The sequence below is a fragment of the Hyperolius riggenbachi genome, chromosome 1 (genome assembly GCF_040937935.1).
Source record: "Hyperolius riggenbachi isolate aHypRig1 chromosome 1, aHypRig1.pri, whole genome shotgun sequence".
In the NCBI taxonomy this organism is placed as follows: Eukaryota; Metazoa; Chordata; class Amphibia; order Anura; family Hyperoliidae; genus Hyperolius; species Hyperolius riggenbachi.
In genome coordinates, this window is record NC_090646.1 from 487,617,984 (window position 1) to 487,645,936 (window position 27,953).

The following is a 27,953-nucleotide window of genomic DNA, read 5'->3' on the forward strand; positions in this document are numbered from 1 at the left end:
AGAAAAGGGCAGAAGAAGCAGCACATAGTCACAGTAAGAAGCAAGGGCCCATACAAGGTATGTGGCAGTGCACAAAGTCACTACTAGGTGCCTGAGTATGCTAGCTAAACTAACCAACTCACTTCAGAAATCCTCATTCTTCATCCACCTACCTTGCAACCCGTCCAGATTGTTGACTATTAGGAGTGCCTGAAAAATACAATCATCCATTATACAAATATATCTTATATCAATATCCAAGGTTTCAGTGGTTTATTAATTAAGCTCATTTATGGAAAATGGGTCATTGAAAAGCCAAGACTCATAATGAGATCAATGTACAAAAGGCTTCAAACTGCGCTACCATGATGTGCACAAAAATACATCGGGTAAATAATAGATCTCTAAGATTCGAGCACCTTCAATGCAATCCATACAGCTGCACATTCACTGCAGTGATAAAAAAAATCAATAAGATCTGCACCTAAAATTAATAACAAAAATTAAAAATAAAAAGGACAAAAAATCCCCAAAATAAAGATTAATAAATCATCTAATCCCGGGATTTGTAATCCAAATGGTAGTACATTTTCCTCAATAAATAAGTAGGTAGAATGGCAATTGATACTCTAGTATGCAGGGTTTCAGAAGTACAAATTGGTCCACCATACACTCTTCTGGATTATTATACAGTGTACTGCAATTAATTATGGTAGAATGGGAATAAAGTGCTTATGCGGCTGGATGTTAGCAACATGCAGCGGCTGTTTTGCGTACAAATGTGTTTGATGACACAGGGCTGCTATAGGGATTAATAGCCTATAGCAGCCGTGTGTCATCAAACACATTTGTACGCAAATCGGCCATTGCATGTAGTGAACATGCAGATGCATATGTACTTTATTCCCGTTCCACCACCATTAATTGCAGCACACTGTATATTAACCAAGTGGAGTCTAAAGAGTGTATGGTGGTTCAAATTGTACTTTTGAAACCCTGCCTACTAGAATATCAATTCAACCTATTCATTAAGGAGCATTTACCACCATTTGAGTACAAATTCCTGGTTTAGATGATTTTTTATTCTTTATTTTTTTTGTCCTTTTATTTTCAATTTTTATTCCTAATTTTTGTGATTGTATAGCTTGCATGGAGGGTGATTGAATCTTAGAGATATGTTATTTACCTTACAAATTTTTGTGCCCATCATGAATTGTTTGAATTAAATGGATATCCGTTGTGTATTGTATATTGTTACATTCAATTATTACATTGCTAACTATTGAAACTCAGTGAATATTCACTTTGGTCGCACTATATCAGTAAGCTACAGTGGATATTTCAGCTCGACCAAGAATCCTGTTCCACATGACCTGCGGCCAGTGGGAGCAGACAGTGTAGTGTCCGCTCTGATGGTCAGCAGTGATACGGCTGGAGCCCGGGGCAGATGAGCTCCCCCACAGGCTATATGAGGGAACGCATCTGCCAGGCCTGGGATTATCGCGGACTGCACAGAAGTGCGTGACAAGTGTGAACGGCTCCTATGTATAACATGGCTACTATTTATAAAATAGGAGCCAAAAAATGTCCGTTCTGCGCTCTAGTGGAAAACGAGCCTGAACCAGTAATCACCTGGTAGTGCAGTTTGAAGCTTTTTGCATATTTATTCTTCTCCAAATTGAAGTGAGGGCCTCCCTTTTATTCAAACTAGCAGCTGACCTGGAACTTATCTCATTTAGGGCTATTATGATTTATTATTATTATTGATTTATATAGCGCAAGCATCTTTCGTGGCACTGTACAATAGCATACAGGGTATAACAATACAAAGCATACAATTCAACAGTTAATACAAGACAAGAGGGTGTAACAGCTAAAGCAGTGAACAAATTAACTACAAATTTTACAAAGGTTGGGAGGTATGTACATCCATAAGGGCTGGTTCAGACGGACGCTTGCAGAGCGTTTACAGCCAGCGTTCAGGGCTTGGTGTTAAACGCTCCCATTCAAGTGAATGGGAGCGTTTGTACCAAGCTTTCAAGCGCGTTTACACAAACGCGGCGTTTGGGTCCCGATTTTCCCTGGCGTTCAAGGAGCCCCTGGAAGCTACATGTAGCTTCCAGGGGAGGTTAACCGCGACGGCTAATGTCCCCCTAGGGGAAGAAAAAACGCGACCGCATCCAAACGCACACGAACGCTGCTGAACGCGACGCCAGCAAACGCAACGCCTCCAAACGTCCGTCTGAACCAGCCCTTACACAGCATTGTGAGACAAAAGAGAAGAGAGCCCTGGCCAAAAGGCCTTACAGTCTTAACATTTAAGGTATAAGACAATAGGTAATAGGGAGGAGAGGTGGATGAGTCGTGCAGCAGAGTTCATGATAGACTGTAGCGGGGCTAAACGGTTGGCAGGGAGACCGCAGAGAAGAGAGTTGCAATAGTCTAGTCAGGAAATAATCAGGGCATGCACCAGAAGTACAGCAAATTATGACCTCACCCTCACCTAAATCTTCTTATAAATGGTTTAAAGAGAGCTGCCTTGTTTTTTTAGCTTTATATGCATGTATACAAATACAGTATATACTGGCCTGTTCAGAATCAGAGTCAATTTATTTGGCCAAGTAAGTTTGCACTTATAAGGAATTTGACTTGGCAGTGACACAAACTGAACAATACAAGGACAGACAGTATATATATTACAAGTCAAGGATAGTATGTAAGTTCTAGTGGCAGTGAACAGGGTGAGAAGTGTTCATTTACAGTACAGTTCTGTGCTGAATGCTTTCAAGACCTACGAGATCTGGCGTGGTTCTGTATTAAGCATGGCTACTGCCTGAGGGAAAAAGCTGTTCCAGGGTCTAGAAGTTTTGGTTGCAACTGACCAGAATCTTAACCCTAAAGGCAAGAGCTGGAAGATGGAGTGAGCAGGGTGAGAGGGGTCAGAGGCAATCTTGGTTGCTCTCTTTCTGCACCTGCTAGCGTGTTCCTACTACTGATAACATGACTTGTTTAGGTATCAATGTGATCTGCAGAACTTTTTTTTTGCATTTTACCAATGCAAGATGTTCAAAAAATTAAACATATAGAAACACATTTTCTTTACCTGGAAGCATGATGTAAATATTATCTGCCACTGCCACACATACAATTTATTTTTTGCTAAAGAACACAGCTAGTATATACAGTATGTATGTACAAGATGGGAGAGACATCATGCAGTGGTCTTATCTCAGTGTAAAATTAACATATGAGCAATTGCTTGGCAGAATCCAAATCTTTAGCTCTCTATGGGCTTGATACACGTTAAAGTGTACCTTAAAGGAATACTGTAGGGGGGGTCGGAGGAAAATGAGTTGAACTTACCCGGGGCTTCTAATGGTCCCCCACAGACATCTTGTGCCCGTGCAGCCACTCACCAACGCTCCGGCCCCGCCTCCGGTTCACTTCTGGAATTTCAGACTTTAAAGTCTGAAAACCACTGCGATTGCGTTGCCGTGTCCTCGCACCCGCTTATGTCACCAGGAGCGCACGGCGCAGTCACAGACTATACTGGACCTGCGCAGTACACTCCCGGTGACTTTAGCAGGAGTGAGGACACGGCAACACAGGCGCAGTGGTTTTCAGACTTTAAAGTCTGAAATTCCAGAAGTGAACCGGAGGCGGGGCCTGAGCATCAGTGAGTGGCTGCACGGGCACAGGATGTCTGCGGCGGACCATTAGAAGCCCGGGTAAATTCAACTCATTTTCCCCCGACCCCTACAGTATTCCTTTAAGGTTTAAAGAGAACCAGAGACGAAGCACCCTCATGTATTTTACTACATTTATCAGTGGGAACATGACAGTAAACACCTACCCTGCTTTTAGTTTCAGTCTTATCTGCTTAATAAGTCTGTTATCAGCTGTGATAAGACTGAGCCTTCAGTCTAGGTTTGACCTGGAAACATTATAGCTAAGTCACTCTTCTGTGGAGTCTTTTCAAGCCAAAGCCTGCCCCCCTCCTGGCTCAGCTTTGCTGCTTTGCATACTGAAAGCTCTGATGACATGGGAGGGGCTGCTTAGCTGAGAGAGAAGCTCTGAAACAGACAAGTGTGGCTGCAATATGATCTGTGTGCTCTGTGTGCACTCTGCATAGATAATGATGATGACTGCAGTTTCATTCCTATGAGAGACACTTCCTACAGGCAGCTGCACATCATACCAAAATGAAAGCACACAGATGAAAGGCTGCAGCAGCCTTTCTCATATAGCCTAGACAGCACATCCAGAACAACTCATAACCCGGAAGCAGAAGGGATATGAGCTGGAGGCCATATTGGATTTTTCCTGGAGCAATAATGGATAAAAAACACTTAAAAAGGCACACCAGAGTGGCAAAATTATCAGGTAGAGCATTTATTCTTTACAAGATATCGACTGATATGTTTATTTTGTGTGAAACGTTCATCTCTGGTTCCCTTTAAGTGACATGATGACATGTATGTACAGCACCATGCATACAAATATCTAGGTTGTGTTCCTTTATTCTTTTTCTGCCTGAAAGAGTTAGCAATTCAGGTATGCAAGTGACAGTTTTTCTCCAGTCAGGACCCAGTCTGACTAGCGTAACCATCACTGATAAGGAATTGCAGCCCAAAAACTCTTTCCTGGAAGAGAACAGCTTCTGACTGTAGGGGTTAGAAAAAAGTCATTAGTTCATATATTTTAGCTCTCTAAAGGTGTCCATACATCAGCAGACTGATGTATGGCCTGATTATTATAAACGAATTGGATGAAAATCGGTGTTGCCAAGTGCATGCCCGACCGACAATGCAACCAAAATTGGTCGTATTCTCGATCGCACATGCTGCAAGATGTTGCTCGATCGGATGTGCGGCAGTAACAGCATGCAATTTCCAGACGATCGAGGAGTGTGACGAAACCCCCGACGCTGTCCCCCTTAATGATAAATGTGCCCAGTGCCCTGTGTAAATGTATTCATTACCTATCCGCAGCCTCCGCTTGTCCCCTGCTGGCTTCCGTCTCTGCATACACGCACGCCCCATGTGGTTTCCTTGTAAGGGCAAGTGACGTCACACACGCAAGCCCTTACTAGAAAACCATGTGGGATGCGCGTGTATGTGAAGATGGAATCCCGGAAGCCAGCAGGGGACAAGTGGAGATTGCGGAGAGGTAATGTATACATTTACGGGTACGGGGGACAGGGGCACAGCGGCGGATGCATCATACAGGGCCGATTCCCGAAAGATTTGAGTATGAATTTGATCGGGAATTGACCTGTGGTGTATGGGCAGCTGACAGATCTCACTCTTATCAGATTCGATAAGAGAGAGATTTGTCTCTTGGTCGAATCTGCCCATACATCGCTAGATGTATGGGCACCTTTAGATACAAAACAATAAATCTCCTTTTAAAGTTTTTAAATATAACATAAAACTTTGGGATATCTAAAAATGTTATTTTTAGGAGTAGGATGATAGATACAATTGTTTATCTCAACAGTTTACTTTCACTTAAAGGGACTCCGAGCTCAAAAAAAAAAAAATGAAAATTGCACTCACCTTGAGCTTTCTGTAGCCCAGTGTTGGTCGGGAGGTCCCACGACGGTGTCCTGGCTCTTCTCCCAATTCGCCTCGCAACATCACGGCGGCCAGCGTGACAGTACGGCGCATGCACGGTTTAATCGCGCATGCACCATATTGTCACGCCGGCGGGCGTGATGACGCGAGGCGGCCGGCGTGATTACGTCACACGTGTCGTATGCGGAAGCGCTAGCCTGACACTCGGGCCAGTTTCGCCTGGAGCCGCCCTGAAGCCGCCGGCCAGCCATCTCTGGGAGAAGAGCCGGGACGCCGTCGTGGGACCTCCCGACCTACACTGGGCTGCAGAAAGCCCAAGGTGAGTGCAATTTTCTTTTTTTTTTTAGCTCGGAGTCCCTTTAAGGTTCACTTTAACTACTTAAGGACCATGCTAATTGAAATCTACGCCCTGTTTTGGTGGGCATCCGCCGTTTTCGTCGCTCCCACCGATCTCACCGCTTAACCACTTAAGGACCAGGGGTTTTTCTAATGATCGGTGCTGCATGGGCTCTACAGCCCGCAGCACCGATCAGGAATGTGGCCGGGCGATCAGACTTCCCCCCTTTTTTCCCCACTAGGGGGATGTCCTGCTGGGGGGGTCTGATCGCCGCCGGCTCTGTTCGTTCAGCGGGGGGGGGGGGCTCCTCAAAGCCCCCCTCCGCAGCCATTTCCACCCTCCCTCTGCTTACCTCCCTCTCCCTCTTCACCCGTAATGCGCAGGACGGAAGTCCGTCCTGCGCATCCTAGGATAGGCTTTAGCCTATCATATGCCGGCGATCCCCGGCCAATCAGAGGCCGGGGATCGACGATCTACGTCACGGCGCTGCTGCGCAGCAGCGCCGTGTGATGTAAACAGCGGGGATTTCTTCCCCGCCTGTTTACATTTCGCCGGCGAGCCGCTATCGGCGGCTCTCCGGCTGTTCACGGAGACAGCCTCCGTGAACTGGCATGGAAAGGCCGTTTCCATGCTATACCACTAACGACCCGCCGGGCGGTCGTTAAGTGGTTAATCCCCGCCGTCTGTCGCCGCAGCTTACTGGCTCTGCCTTTCTCTATGACGGCAGACCGCTGTGGGCGGGTCAGGAGCCGATTTCATTGGCTGCTGGCCCTGTCTTTCAATGTAAGCAACTCCCAATGGCTTACATTGATAGGTAGGGTCAGGAGCCAATGAAAGCGGCTCTTGACCGGCTCACATGACTCTACCATCATAAAGACGACAGAGTGGATGGCCCAGGTTCCCGACGTGCGACGGTTGCGATGGGTATGTGCTGCGATTTGTCAGTATTCCGTATAGTGAATATGCCCCATAGTGTGTGAGCTGCAAGATCAAAAGTTTACAGATGGCCTTCTTAATGTTCATACAGAGGTATAGACTAACCAGCAAGCTCATGGTGAACCAGAACTCATTGGAGTGTGTAAGGGGCTAAAATGGTCCCAAAAAAAAAAACTTACTAAAATACATGGAAAACAAAAGTTTGCTTTCTTAAAACAGAAAGAATTATATTTCAGGTTGGAGTTAGCTCCGAGATGTCTCCCAGTGCATCGCTGCTAAAATATGCAAATTAACCATTGTTACCCTTAGAAGCTAAACACACCTCCAGATCCGCTGGAATGCAATGATGTGTCAGCTTGTAATTAGTACAGAGCCGCAATAATCCAACATGCAATGGACAACAATGGTTAATTTGCATATATTCAGCAGTGATGCACTGGGAGACATCTCGGAGCTCACTCCAACCTGACTTGTCGCAAATACTTCCTGTTTTAAGTTAAGAAAGCAAACTTTTGTTTTTAATGTTCATACTAAAGGACATTGATAGTGTGCAATGCATTATTGTACAGCAGTATAGATTTCTGTATGCCTTACAGGGAATGTACAAACATAACACTATCATTATAGTAATCAATACACATTTTTAAGTATTTTATATAACACATTTGTTGACTGTACAGTCAGGAAAGAATGAATAGATGAATTTAGAAAGCACATGTTCAGTAAATTGCCTTTACCTGTCTGTGATGGAGGTGTGATGGCAATTGGTCGAGGTGTGCTGTATCTACAAGACAAGCACCATAAATCAGCAATGGATTTTTCTTAACTGGCCAATAAAATGAATTGAGCCCAGCAAATAATAGTGGATGCAGAACATTTGTCATGCACTTAACAAGCTGTAGCTATGCTTCTCTCTACAAAGGAGCTGTCTGACACTATTAAAAGGCACTTCCCCAGGATGCAGGAAATGCAATACATACTGATAAGGTTCTCACCTGCTGTTGCTTTGTGACCTGCTCAGACAATCCTGAAAAAAAAAAACAATCTGAAATAAGCAGAACCTGGCAGATGTGAGGAAGAGACACTCAAACATGCTAAGTTTATCACTTTATGTAAATAGCTCACACATACAGACATCCTAAAACAGTTATTAATAGCAACAGGATGTAAAACATAAATACATAAAAGACATATTATAGAAAACCAGTCTTTTTTTTCCATCACAAGAACCTGAGCAGTAACATTCTGTCTGCATTCTTATGGTAGAAAAAAACATATCTATAATAATGTTTTAATCACTTATGTTTTTAATTTAAAGTGGGATAAAACTCTGACATACCATACAATTTTAAATACTTTTTATTTCCCACACAGTTATCATATTTGCTTTTGTGCACAAGTAATATTGTCGGTCTACAAATTCCCAATGTACAATTTATCTGCTCTGAAAGCTGCCATTGCATTTTATTGCATAACTGCTGTATTTATATATTAAAATCTATCTAGTGATCACTTCTCAGCAGCACATACACTAGAAGCAGAGAGAGCTCAGTTTCAGCACTTTGCTAATGTTTACTAAATGTATCTGACAAAGGAATGTAAACAAAAGATAATGTTATCACTTCTTCAGATGCGGCTAGAAGCTTTCCACTGAAGCAGGGGGCTTTCCACTGAATAACAAAGTGCTGTGTTTAACTGTTCAAATGCTGTTCTGCTACATTTTTTTGTGTGGTACATTTTATACTGTAAATAATCTTTTAGAACAAAGAGGAGATGCTAAGTTTCATACCACTTTAAGATAATATTTCTTCCCTCCAGTGTTGAATAGAAAATTTGTAAATATGCAAATTTATGCTCAGCTGGAAAGAGTTGTGTGGCACCCTTTTCGGCTGGTTCAAAAGATAGGATGTGCCCTGGCAGATCCGAAAGCACCGTGGATCAACCTCAGCAGAAACAGAAAACCGGCACCATCCAGATAACGTATTGAGCTCTTTTATTGGTTTTGGTACAGCATAAACAGCAACGTTTCGGAGGACATCTCCTTTCTGAGCCATGCTGCACTTCAACTGACACATCACACATTATCACTTTATACTGTATACCCAAGAGAATCCTGACCAATCACATCATTTCCAGGGCCAGACAGACCTGATGGGGAACTATCATGTCAGTTTCTGGTTGGAGGAGGCTGAGCATGCATCAAAAAACCTGCCACCCACCAGTCTAACGTCAGTGAGCGGCAAGCGGACGCATCACTACGTACATGTTACGCGTGCCCTACCGCTCCGCCCAAGAGCGGTAGGGCACGCGTAACATGTACACATCACATTTCCATGCTGCTAGCTAACCAATCAGAGGCTATGTTACTTTTGCTTCTCGGGTGACAAGATATTCTGATAGTAGGTGAATTCTCCCCACTAGAATGGTTTGTGCACAAACAACCAGGCATAGACATACTGTATATGTACAGGAGAAGTCGCTTTCTCCTCACCCTCAAGTGACTGACGCATGATTTAAGTTCAGCATTTTCCTGCCTTGCAGCCTTTAATTCACTGCAAAAAGAAGAAGACTTTATCAGGCATATAAAATACATCATAGAGTACACACTTTTGTTAACTTGTGATATAAATTTACCATACACGGAAAAAAATAAAATATGAAAGTTATGCCATTACTTTTCCTGGATCTTCATCTTCTGCAGCGCCTCTTGCAACGCATTCTGGATCTTAGTAAAACATTGCTTACAGAAAGCCAAATATTGTTCTTGCTGCTGTTTCTGGAAACTGCATACCTATTCAAATTATAAGAGAAAGAGAGCAGTAAGTTATACCTTAAGGTAGTGGTGTCCAACGTCCGGCCCGTGGGCCATTTGTGGCCTGCCAAGACTTTCTAGTGGACTCCAATGTTCTGTACAGTAATTAATGGCATAAGAGCCCACTGCGGCCTGAGGTAGCTCTGGCCCTCCCATGATGTAGTCCCACCCACTTTTGCTCTGTTGCTGCTGGCCTTGATAGGCACCAGTGTGCTGCAGCGTGTTATGGGAAGGCAGCTGAGTGCCAGCCCATAAGGTAGAAGAGGTAGTAATGAGTGATGTCAGGAGAAGAGAGTGACAGCACCAACGTAGGGATGTATGTATGCTTGTATGTACGTGTGTGTGTGTGTGTGTGTGTGTGTGTGCGTGCGTGCGTGCGTGTAGGAATGTATGAAAGTGTGTGTATATTTTACACTAAACAGTGCTGCAACCCCAGACGCTATCAAAAGCTGTGCTTTGGGTCCCATTTACACTGCGTGGTGCTGTCAGTTATAATGATAATCCAAACATATGTATAGCACTTTTCTCCTGTCGGACTAAAAGCGTTTAAGAGTTGCAGCCACGCTCTCAAGAGGCCACCCTGCAGTTTTAGGGAGTCTTGCATTGAACTCCTTACTGAGTAGGTAACGACCCTTGCCAGGAATCGAACACTGGTCTTCCATGTCAAAGGTGGGGCCCTTAACCATTTACTGACATCCTATCGTATTAAAACGTCATGCTTACCGCTATTAATGGCAACATGACGTTTTAATACGTCACGCATTCCCGCCGCTGCTACCGCCGTGTGCGCGCCGCTACCAACGCTGTTTCCGTCGGGATCCCGTGCTGGGTGATTGGGGAAGAAGACCGAACGGTCCTCTACCCAATCGCAGTGCCTGGAGTGAATGGACGTGACCGCGAACAGCGGCTACGTCCATTCACAAAAACAGGAAATGTAACAATCAAATAAAGTGTAAAAAAAGAAAAAAAAAGTGAACACTTCCTATAACGAGTGTTCACTAGCGCCATATTGTGGCCAAAAAGTATATTACACCCACAAAATACATACATTTTCAAGTATATACACATCATTAATAAAATTACACTTCCAACACCCCCCCCCCCCCCCCCCCAAAAAAAAAACACTTGTAAAAAAAAAATCAGCTTAAAAAAATAAATAAATAGTTGCCTTAGGGACTCAGCTTTTTTATTCTATATTTTATGGGGGGAAATTAATTTTAATTTATTACATAGGGGCTTGTAATTATGGCCAGAACAAAAAAAAACAGAACAGAAAAATAACACTTATATTTCAAAATAATATACTGTCGCCATACATTGTGATAGGGACATAATTTAATCAGGACCACTGGGCAAATAAAACGTGTTTGTTTTATCCACAGGAGAATGTTTAATTTTAAAACTATAATGGCTGAAAACTGAGAAATAATGATTTTTTTCTTTTTTTTTCTGTTTTTCTCATTAAAATGCATTTAGAATAAAAAAAATTCTTAGCAAAATGTACTATCCACAGAAAGCCTAATTGGTGGTGGAAAAAAAACGAGGTATAGATCATTTTCTTGTGATAAGTAGTAATAAAGTTATTAGGGAATAAAAGGGAGGAGCACTGACAACTGAAAATTGCTCTGGTCCGTTAGGATAAAAACCCTTGGGGGTGAACTGGTTAAAGAGACACTGAAGCGAAAAAAAAAATATGATATAATGAATTGGTTGTGTACTATGAATAATTACTAGAAAATTAGCAGCAAAGAAAATATTCTCATATTTTTATTTTCAGGTATATAGTGTTTTTTCTAACATTGCATCATTCTATAATATGTGCAGATTACACAACACTCAGCATTCAAAACGATTCTTTCAGAGCAGCCTGTGAACTAATGACCTCTCCTCTGGCAGAGAAAAAGAAATTTGTTCACTAACAGTTGAGATAATAAAAGTCAGAAGACAGCCCTCTCCACGACTTTGAAAGTCGTAGAGCTTAATGGCTTTTTTTTGCATAGAGATAACAACTGGAGTTTCTTAACTTTTCCTGTACTGGAAACAAATAGACTGATGTATCTGATCTTAATGTTATATTTCTTAGCTGTACTACACATACAAATCATAATATCATAATTTTTTTTCGCTTCAGTGTCTCTTTAACTAGTACACTACAGCTGTGTGTTCCTGAGTGTTGTGATGTATAGCGCCCCAGAATATTTTATTGCACAGCGCGCACAATATTCTGTCGGGTTCTATTACGCTACAACCGCTGATGTCCATGCTATAATGCATCCCTCGACGCCAAGCCATGAATCAGGAACACATGCATGAAATTGTGTTTGTGCGTGTGTTTAGTATGATCATGCCTTTTTTAAGTAAAAATATTGAGACATAATAGGGAAACATCACAAAACTTGTCTGGATAATGAATGTATCAAAATCTAGTTTTGCTCAGGGTGTTAGTAAATCTAAGGCCAGCCCTGCATTAATGTAGTTGTTAAGATACAGCTGGCATATTTGGAAACAGGCAAAAATGGCGCAGGACGAGCATAGTTTAACCTCCTGAGCGGTATGGACGAGCTCAGCTCGTCCATCACCGCCGGAGGCTGCCGCTCAGGCCCTGCTGGGCCGATTTTTATCAAATAAAGTGCAGCACACGCAGCCGGCACTTTGCCAGCCGCGTGTGCTGCCTGATCGCCGCCGCTCTGCGGCGATTCGCCGCGAGCAGCGGCGAAAGAGGGCCCCTCTAGCCGCCTGAGCCCTGCGCAGCCGGAACAAAAAGTTCCGGCCAGCGCTAAGGGCTGGATCGGAGGCGGCTGACGTCAGGACGTCGGCTGACGTCCATGACGTCACTCCGCTCGTCGCCATGGCGACGATCTAAGCAAAACAAGGAAGGCCGCTCATTGCGGCCTTCCTTGTTTATTATGGGCGCCGGAGGCGATCGGAAGAACGCCTCCGGAGCGCCCTCTAGTGGGCTTTCATGCAGCCAACTTTCAGTTGGCTGCATGAAATAGTTTTTTTTAATTAAAAAAAAACCCTCCCGCAGCCTCCCTGGCGATCTCAATAGAACGCCGGGGAGGTTAAACTTCTTGCCGCTAATTGGTGCTTGTACTATTGCTGCCTAAGACGGCAGTAAGACAGGTGCAGGCAGGGTGGTTAGGCAGCGCATCGGAGGTACATTAGTTAGAGTTAAGTAAGGGGGTGGAGTCGGAAGGTTTAGTATGAGAGAGGCAGGGGGCTTTGAGGCAGTGTGAGAGAGGCAGGGGGCCTTAGTACACATTACACTGGTCCCGGGTGATGACGTTTCCTTCACTTCCTTGTTAGTTTGCAGCTGTTCTGCATCCAGCCAATCACCATGTGGCTTTAGTCCCCACATGGTGATTGGCTGGCTGCAGCACTCCTGTACACTAAACAGGAAGTAGAGAGGAGACGGGATCACGCACACCCCACTTTGCAGTTATTTATTTGTAAAAAAATGTTTGGAATCATGTATGATTTTCGTTCCACTTCTCACGTGTACACTACTTTGTATTGGTCTTTCACGTGGAATTCCAATTAAATTGATTCATGTTTGTGGCAGTAGTATGACAAAATGTAGAAAACTTCAAGGGGGCCGAATACTTTCGCAAACCACTGTATATACAGTGTATATATATACACACTCACCTAAAGGATTATTAGGAACACCTGTTCACCCATTTCTGTGAACATTGAAGATGTATGCTATTGTCTTCAACACACTTCTGCAGTACAGGAAAGCCAGAGAACCAGTTCATGAATCTGGAAGTTCTCATTGTTTTAGAGGCAAAAGTGCTCGTACTCAGAAAATAACACAGTCCTTAGTACTGCCATGCTGATACAAAGCTTAATTTGTTATTGGTATGAATGTTAGCAAAAGTTCTTGCTTATTTTTTTGCTTCTAGGAGCTTAAATCGCTTATCCTACAATTGATAATTTTGCAATGTACATATTTGGAATTTGTAACCCCCAATCTACAGTACATTTAGAAACCACCAAAAAACCTGGCCAAAGAAATGTTTAACATACCTACCTGTGAAATATTGTTAAAGTATTTTGCCGTTGTCTCTTTAGGGCTTCTAAAATATATCTTCTCTTGTGGTTTCAGCTAAAAAAATGTTTTAATAATAAAAGCACATTTTTAATTACTAACGTAAATGTATAATGTAATACCCAATTACACTGTCATAACAAGGGTGATTCCTAGATCATAAAACATTATACAATAGGACCTTTAGACTCATTGGCATTTGTGAGTCCACTTTTTTTTCAAATGTATAAAGCATGCATTAGAGCAGGGCTTTTCAACCTGTGGTACGCGTACCACCGGTGGTACTTTGCTGTTGGCCAGGTGGTACACACCAGGTTTGCCTGCCACTTTATTGCCCGCCTACCGCTTGTCCTGGTCCTGTCCTGCCTCCAAAAAGTTTGGCTCTCCCTCCCTCGCTTCTTGCTGGGCTGCTCTGCGGCATACTTTAGACCTCAGATCAGTGGGGAAGAGAAAGTCAGGCGAACGGTGCACAGTGATGGTGCAGATACAGAAAGTGACATCACTGCTCAATTCCTGTATTTGAAGTATACACACCATCACTGTTCACCCATGCCTGGCTGTCTCTTCACTGCGGCTGGCTTACGGATGATCTGAGGTGTGAACTGAGGTGTAAACAGCAAGGAGTGAGCAAAGGGGAGCCGAACTTTGTGGTGACTCACTGCTCAGCTCTCTGGTGGTGGGGCCAGGCTACCTATAATAAAGCGGGGGGGGGGGGGGGGGGACTTGCAAGGCTACCTATATTGGCACCAATACTGACAATCTGTAGGCTAGCGATCTAATTGTAGTCTTTTTCTCCACCCATGTCTCCTACTTGGTATTTTGGCCAATCATCCTTATGGATGCTAAGGTCTATCTACAAGGAATCGGATGAAGGGAAAGGCCTTCTAGGGATGTGATCTGTATACTTATTCTTTCTAGGCCACCTGGGATGCTGGCTATCTAATTCTAGGTACACACAATGTAATTTTCTGACAGATTTACTGTCAGAACGACTATTTCCAACATGTCCGATCTGATTTCCGACTGATTCACTTCCATGGAAAATCGATCGGAAATCATATCAGACATGTTGGAAAAAAGTCTATCTGACAGTAAATCTGTCAAAAAATTGCGTTGTGCGAACTAGCATTAGGGCTTGTTTTATGTACATTAGTAGTTACCATTGCACCTCCTCTTTTGTCTATTTGGCTTCAAATCCCCTACATGAGATGTTCTACCAGGTGGGGGATAGGGAGGATAGGAGTGGGAAGAGGGGGTTGAAACAAAAAAGTTTCTTAGCAGGCGTGAATTTAATGGCTGTATCTGGTGGTAGGTGGGCCGTATCTTATGCATGCTATTGATCAGGGGATTGTACCTCAGTACAGTTTCATTTTTTATGCCTCGCACTGTACTGTTTCTGTGATATATATTTTGTTTGCTTTTGAATGCACTGACATTCTGTATGCCACGTTGGTCAGTTGCCTGTGTTCAATAAAAATATTGAAAAGAAAAAGAAAAAGGTCCTTTTAAAAAACCTGTCATGTAATGCTCTGTCGTAATGCTTCCAGGATCAGTGGATTATTCATTAGACAGGTGAAACTCCACCCCCTCCACTTGCAAGACAGTCACGGTCATTTATTCCTGAAATCTTCGGTGGCCACCCCCACCTGCGTTTCTGCAAACTGCTTCCAAGTCTGCAGCCACCAATTAGGCCGTGGCTGTCTACCTACGAGCAGGTCAGGGCAACACAGATGGGGGTGGCCAAAGTTGCGGAAGACTTACAAAGAAAAATGGCACGGCGGCTTAGCCGAGGAGAAGGGTGGAGTTTCTGACTTTGATGATTTGCATGCAAGCGGGTGAGTTATTAACCCTGAGACCCACCTATCCTGGCAGCATTAAGACAGAGCCTTACATGACAGACTCTGTGTTTTTCAGTAGAAGTACTCATTAAAGAGACTCTGTAACAAAAAAAGTTCCCCTGGGGGGTACTCACCTCGGTAAGGGAAAGCCTCAGGATCCCAATGAGGCTTCTCCCTCCGCTGTAGCTGCAGTCAATCCAGCGCTGGCTCCCCCAAAGTATCTTGCAATCCATGCTCAACAGGCTTGCTAAATTTACCTTCCATGTCTCCAGCGGGGGCGCTGTTGCGGTTCTCAGCATGGAGATAGGCGTAAATAGCCAATCTTTGTCGGGTCCGCTCTACTACGCAGGAGCAGGAGACTTGCTCCTGCGCAGTAGAGCGGGCAGACAGTGATTGACTATTACTAGCCGATACAGTGTCTGCGCTGGAGCCGGGAAGGTAAATATTTACATCCCCGCTGTTGGGAGGGCCAGAGCAAGACCGCCGTGGGACACAGGAGGATGGGGGAAGCCTCGATAGGATTCGGAATCCCCCTCTACCGAGGTGAATACCCCCCAGGGAAACTTTTTGTTGTTACAGGTTTTCTTTAAAGTACCTCTGAACTAGAATAGAATCTATTTAATGAAGCCCACCGTGAGCTAGATTACCTTTACAGAAGTGGCCTGGCTCTGTTTATTGCCATCGTGGTCTCCCAAGTTCCCCGTTGCCCTCACTCCAGGACCAACTGGAAGTTCCTCTGAGTGGCACAGAGCAATTGTAAAGTGCACAGGCGCACATTTTGAGCAGCGCCCACGCATTGAAAACAAAGCATTCCGATTCTGTACTTGCCAGAATTGAAACCGGCACTTGCGTAATTCCAAATCACATCGCTAGGGGTGCTTCCTGGTTTTCATATTCAACTGATGGATTCTATTAAATATGAAAACAAGCAGTGACCCGAAACAGAGGGGACCCCGAAGGCAACAAGCCATATCAGGCCACTTATGCAACAGTAATCTAGCCCACCATGGGCTTTATTAAAATATTTAACTTCAGTTCAGGGAAACTTTAAAGGATAACCGAAGTGACATGTGACATGATTATTATTATTATTTATTGTATTTATAAAGCGCCAACATATTACGCAGCGCTGGACATTAATTTAGGTTACAGACAATATTTAGGGGTGACAAACAGCAATATGACAATACAGGAATACAAGAAAAAACAGATCACACAGCACAGTATGAGTACAAGGTAATGCTTAGTCAGTCACTGGATGGGAGCATGGAGATTAGGCAAGTTAGGTTCACTGAAATGCATAGCATGGGTGCACAGTAATGGAGGTGCATGACCAGGTAGGACACAAAAGGAGGAGGAGGACCCTGCCCAAAGGCTTACTTACAATCTAGAGGGAGAGGTAGGGACACGAGAGGACCAGAGTTCAGCTGCGGGTTTAGAGCAATTGTGAGGGCTGGTAGGCCAGAGTGAAAAGGTGAGTTTTGAGGGCCTTCTTGAAGGTGTTGAAGGAGGGGGCTGCCCTAATGGGTGGAAGTAGGGAGTTCCATAGTGTTGGAGCGGCTCTTGAGAAGACTTGGAGGCGTGCATGGGACTGGGTGATGGTCAGGCGAAGTTCATTGGAGGAGCAGAGTGAGCGGCTTGGTGTGTATCTCTGAGTAAGATCAGAAATGTAGGTTGGACAGGTTTTGTGGATGGATTTGTAGGTGAGACACAATATCTTGAATCTGATTCTGGACTTGATAGGAAGCCAGTGGAGGGATTCACGGAGGGGAGCCGCCCTGGTGGAGCGATGGGAGGAGTGGATAATTCTGGCTGCCGCATTCATGATGGACTGCAGTGGGGCTATTTGGGTCATAGGGAGACCAGACAGAAGGGCATTGCAGTAGTCGAGGAGGGAAATTATGAGGGCATGGATGAGGAGTTTGCTGGTGGCAGAGGTCAGGAAAGGGCGAATCTTACAGATGTTACGAAGGTGGAAGTTGCAGGACTTTGTGAGGTTTTGGATGTGGGGAGTGAAGGAGAGTGCGTAGTCCAGGGTGACACCCAGACAGCGGGCTTGAGAGGTAGGGCGAATGGTAGTGTGGTTAACAGTGACCTGCACATCTGGGAGGTCCAGGGATGACTGGGGGTGGGAAGATCATAAATTCCGTTTTGTCTAGATTTAGTCAAGAACCTAGCGGACATTCACGAGGAGATGGCAGATAGGCAGGGGGAGACCTTGTCCACGGTAGTGCTGGATATGTCAGGGGTGTGGAGGTAGATTTGCATACAGATGATAGTTAAAACCCATGGAGGAGATAACCTTGCCAATGGAGGATGTGTATAGGGAGAACAGTAGGGGGCTAAGGACAGAGCCTTGGGGAACTCCCACTGAGAGGTGGTTGGGGGTGGGCAAGGACTCATTGAAGGCGGTCGTGAAGGAGCGGTTGGAGAGGTAGGACAAAAGCCAGGTCAGGGCGAGATCGTGAATGCCCATGGATTGGAGGGACTGGAGGAGTAGGGGATGATCTACTGTATCAAAAGCTGCTGAAAGGTCAAGGAGGAGGAGGAGGAGGAGGATGGAGTATTTACCTTCAGCTTTAGCTAAGTCAAGTTCATTGACCACTTTGGTGAGAGCAGTTTCGGTTGAGTGGGCAGGCCGAAATCCAGATTGCAGTGGGTCTAGTAGTGAGTTGGCATTGAGGTACTGGGTCAGGCGTTTGTGAACCAGACGCTTAAGGAGTTTTGAGGCGAAGGGGAGGAGGCAGATCGGGCGGTAGTTGGAGGGTAGCGAGGGGTCGAGGGAGGGTTTCTTGAGCAGGGGCAGTACTGTGGCCTGCTTGAAGTCTGATGGGAAGGTGCCTGTGGATAGGGAGAGGTTAAACAGGGTAGTGAGGACTGGGGCCAGATCTGTGAAGTGAGGCTGAAGTAGATCAGAAAAGATAGGGTCAAGGGGAGAGGTAGTGGTATGGGAAGTCTGCAGTAGGTGGATGACTTCCTCAGTGGTAGTAGGAGTGAAGGAGGTGAGGGGAGGATAGGGTGGAGGAGGAGTTGGTTGTGAGCGGGTGGGAGGTGAAGATTGAAGATTGGATATTTCCTGATGGATGGAGACTATTTTGTTGGTGAAGTGGGTGGCTAAATCTGTGGCAGAGAGGGAGGAAACAGAAGGTGGGGGGGTGGGTTTAAGCAGGGAGTTGAAGGTGCCAAAAAGACGCCGGGGATTGGAAGCTTGTGCTCCGATGAGCTTGGTAAAGTATTCCTGCTTCGCATGAGCAAGGGCAGTGTGGAACTGCAGCAGGTTAGTCTGGTTAATCCTGGTTTAGTCGAGTTTTCCTCCAGTTTCGTTCAGTGGCACGTGTTTCCCTCTGGAGGTTGCGAGTATGGGTAGTGCGCCAGGGCTGGGGGTCGGTTGCGGCGGAATATTGGTGGAGCAGCTTTCTCTAGGGCTGATGAAAAGGTTTGGTGATACTGAGCTGCAGCAAGATTAGGACATGTTAGGGTGGGGATAGTGGAGGAGAGGCCATGGAGGGAGTCAGCAAGGACGCCAGATTTGAGCTTGCGTAGGTCTTGCTGCCATCAGCCAGGTAAGCCATGGAGGGAGTCAGCAAGGACGCCAGATTTGAGCTTGCGTAGGTCTCGCTGCCATCAGCCAGGTGGGTGGGTGGGCGGGCCGTTTGGAGGTGCCTTCCGTGAGGAGGTTGAAGGTGAGAAGGTAATGGTCTGAGGGTGGAAATGGTGCAATGTCGAGGTCTGCAATGGTGGTGGATTTAGTGAATATAAGGTCGAGAGTGTGACGTGCAGTGTGAGTGGGGGCGTTGGTGTGTTGTACTAGGCCATGTGAGTTGGCTATGGTGAGTAGCCGGGTCACAACAGAGTTCTTGGGTTCATTGATGGGAATATTGAAATCCCCGAGGATGATGGTGGAGAGGTCAGAGGAGTGGATGTGTGGGAGCCAGGAGGCAAGGTTGTCGAGAAATTGTTGTGTGGAGCCCGGAGGGCGGTATAAGACTGCAACAATGGCTGGGAGGGGATTGTAGAGGCGGATAGTGTGGGCCTCAAATGATGTGAATGAGATGATGAGATAGACATGTGTATGTACAGTGCCAAGCACACAAATAACTATGCTGTGTTCCTTTTTTTCTTTCTCTGCCTAAAAGTGTTAAATATCAGGTATGTAAGTGGCTGACTCAGTCCTGACTCAGACAGGAAGTGACTACAGTGTGACGGTAACTGATGAGAATTTCCCCTTTTTACCTCTTTCTTGCTCTCAGAAGCCGTTTTCTGCTAGGAAACTTTTTTATAGTTGGAGTTTCTTATCAGTGAGGGTCACACTAGTCACTTCCTGTCTGAGTCAGGACTGAGTCAGCCACTTACATACCTGATATTTAACTCTTTCAGGCAGAGAAAGAAAAACAGGAACACAGCATAGTTATTTGTGTGCTAGGCACTGTACATACACATGTCTATCTCATCATGTCACATGTCACTTCGGGTATCCTTTAACCACTCAAGGACCGGCCCAGCCGATGGGCGTCGGCAAAGACCGGGCCCAAACGACCGCAATACGCCCATCGGCGGGGCGGCTTCGGGCGTGGTTATGCGGCGATCGCGTCATTTCGGAAGCGCCGGCGGGTTACTAGCACCCGGATCGCCGCATGTACATTGTATAATAGGCTTTGTAATGTATACAAAGCCTATTATACAGGCTGCCTCCTGCCCTGGTGGTCCCAGTGTCCGAGGGACCACCAGGGCAGGCTGCAGCCACCCTAGTCTGCACCCAAGCACACTGATCTCCCCCCCTGCACCCTGATCGCCCACAGCACCCCTCAGACCCCCCCCCCCCTGCCCACCCCCCAGACCACTGTTTGCACCCAGTCACCCCCCTAATCACCCATCAATCACTCCCTGTCACTATCTGTCAACGCTATTTTTTTTTAACCCTAAACTGCCCCCTGCTCCCTCCTGATCACCCCCCCCACCCCTCAGATTCTCCCCAGTCCCCCCCCCAGAACCCCCCCCCCCCCCCTGTGTACTGTATGTCTATCCCCCCTGTAATAACCCACTGATCACCTGTCAATCACCTGTCAATCACCCATCAATCACCCCCTGTCACTGCCACCCATCAATCAGCCCCTAACCTGCCCCTTGCGGGCAATCTGATCACCCACCCACACCAATAGATCGCCCGCAGATCCGACATCAGATCACTTCCCAAGTGCAGTGTTTACATCTGTTCTCTACCCTAAACACCCACTAATTACCCATCAATCACCCCCTATCACCACCTGTCACTGTTACCCATCAGATTAGACCCTAATCTGCCCCTTGCGGGCACCCAATCACCCGCCCACACGCTCAGATTGCCCTCAGACCCCCCCCTTATCAATTCGCCAGTGCAATAATTACATTTGTTCTTCCCTGTAATAACCCACTGATCACCTGTCAATCACCTATCAATCACCCCCTGTCACTGCCACCCATCAATCACCCCCTGTCACTGCCACCCATCAATCAGCCCCTAACCTGCCCCTTGCGGGCAATCTGATCACCCACCCACACCAATAGATCGCCCGCAGATCCGACATCAGATCACCTCCCAAGTGCAGTGTTTACATCTGTTCTCTACCCGAAACACCCACTAATTACCCATCAATCACCCCCTATCACCACCTGTCACTGTTACCCATCAGATTAGACCCTAATCTGCCCCTTGCGGGCACGCAATCACCCACCCACACGCTCAGATTGCCCTCAGACCCCCCCTTATCAATTCGCCAGTGCATTATTTACATCTGTTATTCCCTGTAATAACCCACTGATCACGTGTCAATCACCTGTCAATCACCTATCAATCACCCATCAATCACCCCCTGTCACTGCCACCCATCAATCACCCACTGTCACTGCCACCCATCAATCAGCCCCAAACCTGCCCCTTGCGGTCAATCTGATCACCCACCCACACCAATAGATCGCCCGCAGATCCGATGTCAGATCACCTCCCAAGTACAGTGTTTACATCTGTTCTCTACCCTAAACACCCACTAATTACCCATCAATCACCCATCAATCACCCCCTATCAAATCAGATTAGAGACTAATCTGCCCCTAGGGCACCCAATCACCCGCCCACACCCTCAGAACGCCCTCAGACCCCAGCCCTGATCACCTCGCCAGTGCATTGCTTGCATCTATTTCCCCCCTCTAATCACACCTTGAGACACCCATCAATCACCTCCTGTCACCCTCTAGCACACCTACCCATCAGATCAGGCCCTAATTTGCCCCGTGTGGGCTCCTGATCACTCGGCCAAACCCTGGGATCCCCCTCAGACCCCCTTCCGATCACCTCCCCAGTGCATTGATTGCATCTATTTTCCCCTCTAACCACCCCCTGAGACACCCATCAATCACCTCCTGTCACCCCCCTAGCACTCCTATCCATCAGATCAGGCCCAATACAACCTGTCATCTAAGAGGCCATCCTGCTTATGACCGGTTCCACAAAATTTGCCCCCTCATAGACCACCTGTCATCAAAATTTGCAGATGCTTATACCCCTGAGCAGTCATTTTGAGAAATTTGGTTTCCAGACTACTCACGGTTTTGGGCCCGTAAAATGCCAGGGCAGTATAGGAACCCCACAAGTGACCCCATTTTAGAAAGAAGACACCCCAAGGTATTCTGTTAGGTGTATGATGAGTTCATAGAAGATTTTATTTTTTGTCACAAGTTAGCGGAAATTGATTTGTATTTTTTTTTTCACAAAGTGTCATTTTCCGCTAACTTGTGACAAAAAAAAAAAATCTTCTATGAACTCCCCATACTCCTAACAGAATACCTTGGGGTGTTTTCTTTCTAAAATGGGGTCACTTGTGGGGTTCCTATACTGCCCTGGCATTTTAGGGGCCCTAAACCGTGATGAGTAGTCTAGAATCCAAATGTCTCAAAATGACCTGTGAATAGGATGTTAGGCCCCTTAGCGCACCTAGATTGCAAAAAAGTGTCACACATGTGGTATCGCCGTACTCAGGAGAAGTAGTATAATGTGTTTTGGGGTGTATTTTTACACATACCCATGCTGAGTGGGAGAAATATCTCTGTAAATAGACAATTGTGTGTAAAAAAAAAAAATCTAAAAATTGTCATTTACGGAGATATTTCTCCCACTCAGCATCGGTATGTGTAAAAATACACCCCAAAACACATTATACTACTTCTCCTGAGTACGGCAATACCACATGTGTGGCACTTTTTTGCAGCCTAACTGCGCTAAGGGGCCCAAAGTCCATTGAGCATCTTTAGGCTTTACAGGGGTGCTTACAATTAGGCACCCCCCAAAATGCCAGGACAGTGAACACACCCCACAAATGACCCCATTTTGGAAAGTAGACACTTCAAGGTATTCAGAGAGGAGCATAGTGAGTCCGTGGCAGATTTCATTTTTTTTTGTCGCAAGTTAGAAGAAATGGAAACTTTTTTTTTTGTCTCAAAGTGTCATTTTCCGCTAACTTGTGACAAAAAATAAAATCTTCTATGAACTCACCATGCCTCTCAGTGAATACTTTGGGATGTCTTCTTTCCAAAATGGGGTCATTTGGGGGGCATTTATACTATCCTGGAATTTTAGCACCTCATGAAACATGACAGGTGGGCAGAAAAGTCGGAAATGCTTCAAAATGGGAAAATTCACTTTTGGCACCATAGTTTGTAAACGCTATAACTTTTACCCAATCCAATAGATATACACTGAATGGGTTTTTTTTTATCAAAGACATGTAGCACAATCACTTTCGCGCTCAAATGTATAGGAAATTTTACTTTATTTGAAAAATGTCAGCACAGAAAGTTAAAAAAGTAATTTTTTTGTCAAAATTCATGTATTTTTTGATGACTATAATAAAAACTAAAACTCGCAGCAGCAATCAAATAGCACCAAAAGAAAGCTGTATTAGTGACAAAAGGAGGTAAAATTCATTTAGGTGGTAGGTTGTATGACCGAGCAATAAACCGTGAAAGCTGCAGTGGTCTGAATGGAAAAAAAGGCTCTGGTCCTTAAGGGGCGAAAAGCCTGTGGTCCTCAAGTGGTTAAATTCACACTTCTCAAGAATCAGAGTTACTAAATCACATTATAACTTTTTAGAATGGAAAAAATACATTTATTCTTGCTATGAATAAAACAATTCTATTCCCTTTGCCTTTTCACAGAAGCAGTAGTAAAAGCTTGGGAGGCAAAATGGTTTACAGTATCTGCTTGATACTAAAAACTTCTTGTATGTCTGCACTATCTGATGAAGCCCATAGCCCACAAAAACTCTCAAGTGCAGTGTTGACACATGCACTGAAGAATAACCGCTTCAACATTAATTGAATAGTGTGCTAACCAACTCTAGACTTTTGCTTGATACATCGGGTGTAGCTTTGCACCCTGGTTATGCACCCAGCTAACCAACAGCTAGGTTTGCCACTCCAAACCTTCTACTGTAAGAAACTTCAGATGAAGATTGTTTTGGGATGACAAATGCTACCTGAAATGTAAAAGATGTTCATCAAAATGGGGTTTTCCATTTTTATCGATGCCCCAGCTTATAGGGTCATATTGCCCATGTATAATGTTTTTCCTGCTGGATCCAGTTGCAAGCTGTATATAATTCACAAACTGGAATTATTAGGATCTCACTGGCCATCTCTAGCCATAGGAACAAATCTGCCCGTGTAACGGCCCTCACATAACTGTATTGGGTTTTGACCTCCCTGGAGGTAAGCCCCTGCTGAGGGGTGGATCGGGACTCCCTTTGACGTCACGACGTCATCCCGCCCTGTCGCCATGGCGACGGGGGAAGCCCTTCAGGAAATCCCGTTCCTTGAACGAGATTTCCTGAAGCGGGCGGGGGGATGCCGCTGTGCAGAGGCTATCATGTAGCGAGCCCTAGGCTCGCTACATGATTTACATTTTTATTTTTAAACTGCTGTGCTGCCCCCTGGCAGTTTCTAATAGACCGCCAGGAGGGTTAATAAACCACTTCAAGTGTGTCGCTATGAATTACATTTTGACGTAAGCATGAATTGCATATTTTTTTTTATTTTTCCCTTCCCACAAAACTGAATTTTGTGGGGTGATGCACAATTTTGCAAAGGGTGAAGCAGATTCAGGCAGGGGTCAAACTTAAAGGAAACGCATGCGAAAATGCACATAAAGATTCCCAATCCCAGTGCAGTGAGAGCAATGTGCGTTTTCCCACAGTGGTAAAAATACCGGCACTGCTGCTTTTTTCACACATCGCTCGTGGTGCTCTCATGGAGCTCGCACTGGTATAGCAGCGCAGCTTCAAGAATCAGACCCACTCTCCTTCTGTATGTAACTATTCCTGGGCATAGTTTAGGTAAAACACACAGAAGTTTAAACAGAGCATTACCTTTAAAAATAATGCCTAGTCAATGTTAAGTTCACATCCCTATTCACAACCAAAGAATTTCAAAAATCACCTCAGATGTGATTCAGCGGTATTCATACTCACATTCTCTGTAATGGGGAGGTATTTGCAAGCAGTTCTGCATACTCTGCAATAATCTGTACAAGGGGCAAACAAGACTTTGTTAGATATTAACTAAAAATACATGCTGGCTAAGAGTGCGGAGGACAATGTTCAAACGCAATTCAGCAGCATCCTTTATTGCACAGCAGGAAGGTGTGACTACTATTTCTTGTAATACTTAGTAAAACTACATGACCTGTACATCATGTCATTACCGGTATACTACATCTGCAAACAACATGAGCCTAATCTTTCATATCATATAGATAAAACTGGGAAAATCACTCAATAACCTCGTGGATGTGCAATGTGCCATCTGCAATTTGAAAGGAGAAAAAAACACTACAAAATCGCAGCACTAGAGGAACCTTGTAGAAACTAACACTGTTTTTAAATTGAATGGGAACCGCTGACGCCACCGCCTTCTACCTGCCTAAGTTGCCACCTGCCATCCCATTGAGAAAGGACATTGGTCCGAAACGCCGCCTTTGGGTAATATAGCGGTGTTAGTGCCTCACTTGCTCTGATTCATCTTGTTGGGCTTTCTTTGCATTATAGATGTTATGGACATTGCTCATGGCCTACCTGGCCAATCCACTGCACGCCCCTCAATAGGTCTCATCTGTGTCCCATTAGTGCATTCGCGACGCTCATATTACTTCCTCTCTACGGCAGATACGTCACTTCCGCGCTCCACTGTCATGCCGTCCTTGGAACGTGGACACGCACAATTTCCGCGTCCCAATGGGACACAGATGAGACCTATTGAGGGGCGTGCAGTGGATTGGCCGGGTACCTGAGGGAAGGGGAGGGGCATGGGATATAAAACGGGCAGTGCGGTGGAGAGGGGCAATAGGTCTTGATAAAGCCCCAATGGCGGGGCGAAACGATTGTCGACCGTTATTCCTCCGCACTTCTTGCTAACCTTATCCATCATGCTGCATCACTTTCTTGTGGAATTGATAAGTATAATGTACTTTTTACTGCTGAAACGTTTCAAGAAGATTGTTGATTAAAGTATTGAAGTTCTTATGATACAAGTGAGTTGCTCCTGGACTCTCTGCCTACATTGTGGATTACAATTTAAACCTGTTTGCTACAGGATGTTGCACCACTTGGATAACTGTATTACGTATCAGGCAGCATATTCACTCACTTTTTCACTTTGATATAGAAAAGTAAAAATAGATAGCTCTGTTTGCCTCGGGAGTCCGTTAAGGGGAAGTAACCTGTGGCAGGGAACAGGGAAGTGGTCAAGTTATAGTCTGTGCTGCGTGTAGTCTGTGCTTCATACTGTGCTGCGTGATCTGGTTTTTCTTGTATTCTTGTATTGCTGTATGTCACCCCTAAATGTTGTCTGTAACCTAAACTAATGTCCAGCATTGCGTAATATGTTGGTGCTTTATAAATACAATAAATAAATAATAGTAGGAACTGTGCATCCAGAGGGCTGTTCAGCCATCCATGTGAAAGAGGCATTAGTGGAAGCACAGGCTACTAGAGATGTGATCTTAAAGCGGTATTGTCACCATAAAAAAAAAAAAAAATTCTACAGCAACTGGTCTGAGTGTATTAAGTGATAAAGATGCTAATCCTGCATTCAAAACGTTTTCTGCTGTTATGGTTTGGAGTTATCACATACTTTAGGAGCACTGGCCCTAGTGCCAAACAGTGTCAAAAAGTTGAATGCTGGGAGTTCTTTTGAATGCTGGGAGTTCTTTTTATCTATAATATATTCCTCCTCTTCCATTTATTTCCCTGCCTAGCTGATCACTTGTGTTTACAAGCAAGGCTGAGATGACTCAGTGATTGGATGTGTAAATAAAAAAAAGACTCTGGGAGGAGGGCAGCTAATGAATACACAATGAGCAAGAGAAGGGAGGCGGGAAAACAAGAGTCAGGGAGGATATGATGTCAGCATTAGCTTTGCAAAATGGCCACTGCCTGTAATAGGATTTTGTGCTTTTCTTTTATAAAATTCACAGGAATCATTACGTGGATAGAACAATACATCTGTTATGTAAGTAGAAGTAGTATTTATCTACTTATATATGTGTTTTTTATTGCTAGGTTAGCATGTGTGTCGCTTGTTCTTTAAAGTGAACCTCCGGACTAAAAATCTACTCAGCAGAACTGAAAAGGCTTGGTGTTTCTTTAACAATTTCACAGCATCAGAACTTTGTTTTTCTTACCAAAGCATCATTTTTAGCTGCATTTTTACCTAAGCTCCACCCATCAAAGAAAAAAAGCCAGGGCTTTTTTCCCCTGATGCTGTGCAGAGCATGATGGGATTTCCTATGTTGTTATTCACATTGCCTAGCAACTGGGAGAGGTGCTCAGGACACAGGACAGTTGAAACTGTGTCTCATGCTCCCTGTCACCTCCTTTCAACCAAAAAGATGGCTGCCATCATGAAATCAAACATTTGTCTGTTCTTTTAAAACAGGGTGGGTAACAGATTATATAACCTATCTATTTTAATTAACATAACTAATGTAACTTAATGACAGTATGTTTGTTTAGGCTGGAGATCCTCTTTAAATTTGACTTCTCATGGGTTTTTTATCTACAATGAACAGAATAAGCAGTTCCTGAATTGGAACTTTGCACACAGTTCTGTTGCATATGGATGGCTAAAATGCACACTTGTCACTGAGCACCTTTGGCTTATATTTTATACAGCCAGATGGCAGCATTTGTAATCCCAGCATTGACAAATGGTGCCACAGCCATGGTCAGATGTGAATCAATGCAGTGGCACGACTCTCCACTGCCCATGCTGAGTGGCACCTGGCTTGGTGCACGAGAAAAGCTGGAAGGCCTTCAGCCTCCCATCTAAAGGTCTACATCAGCTTCAGTAGCTAAATTATTAATAATAGCTTAATTAATTAAAATGTAAATTAATAACA

The 27,953-nt window shown here is 44.8% G+C and overlaps 1 protein-coding gene across 1 annotated transcript in view; it reads right to left on the minus strand.

Annotated features, from left to right (window-relative positions):
* RNF212B (ring finger protein 212B) overlaps positions 1-27,953 on the minus strand; it is a 440,214-nt gene that overhangs the window by 29,064 nt on the left and 383,197 nt on the right. The window contains exons 3-9 of the mRNA XM_068242405.1: positions 25,027-25,079; positions 13,674-13,748; positions 9,504-9,619; positions 9,320-9,380; positions 7,824-7,855; positions 7,566-7,612; positions 153-189 (exon numbers count right to left, since the gene is read on the minus strand). Of these exons, the coding sequence (XP_068098506.1) occupies positions 153-189; positions 7,566-7,612; positions 7,824-7,855; positions 9,320-9,380; positions 9,504-9,619; positions 13,674-13,748; positions 25,027-25,079 (421 nt within the window). The remainder of the gene's footprint in view (positions 1-152; positions 190-7,565; positions 7,613-7,823; positions 7,856-9,319; positions 9,381-9,503; positions 9,620-13,673; positions 13,749-25,026; positions 25,080-27,953) is intronic.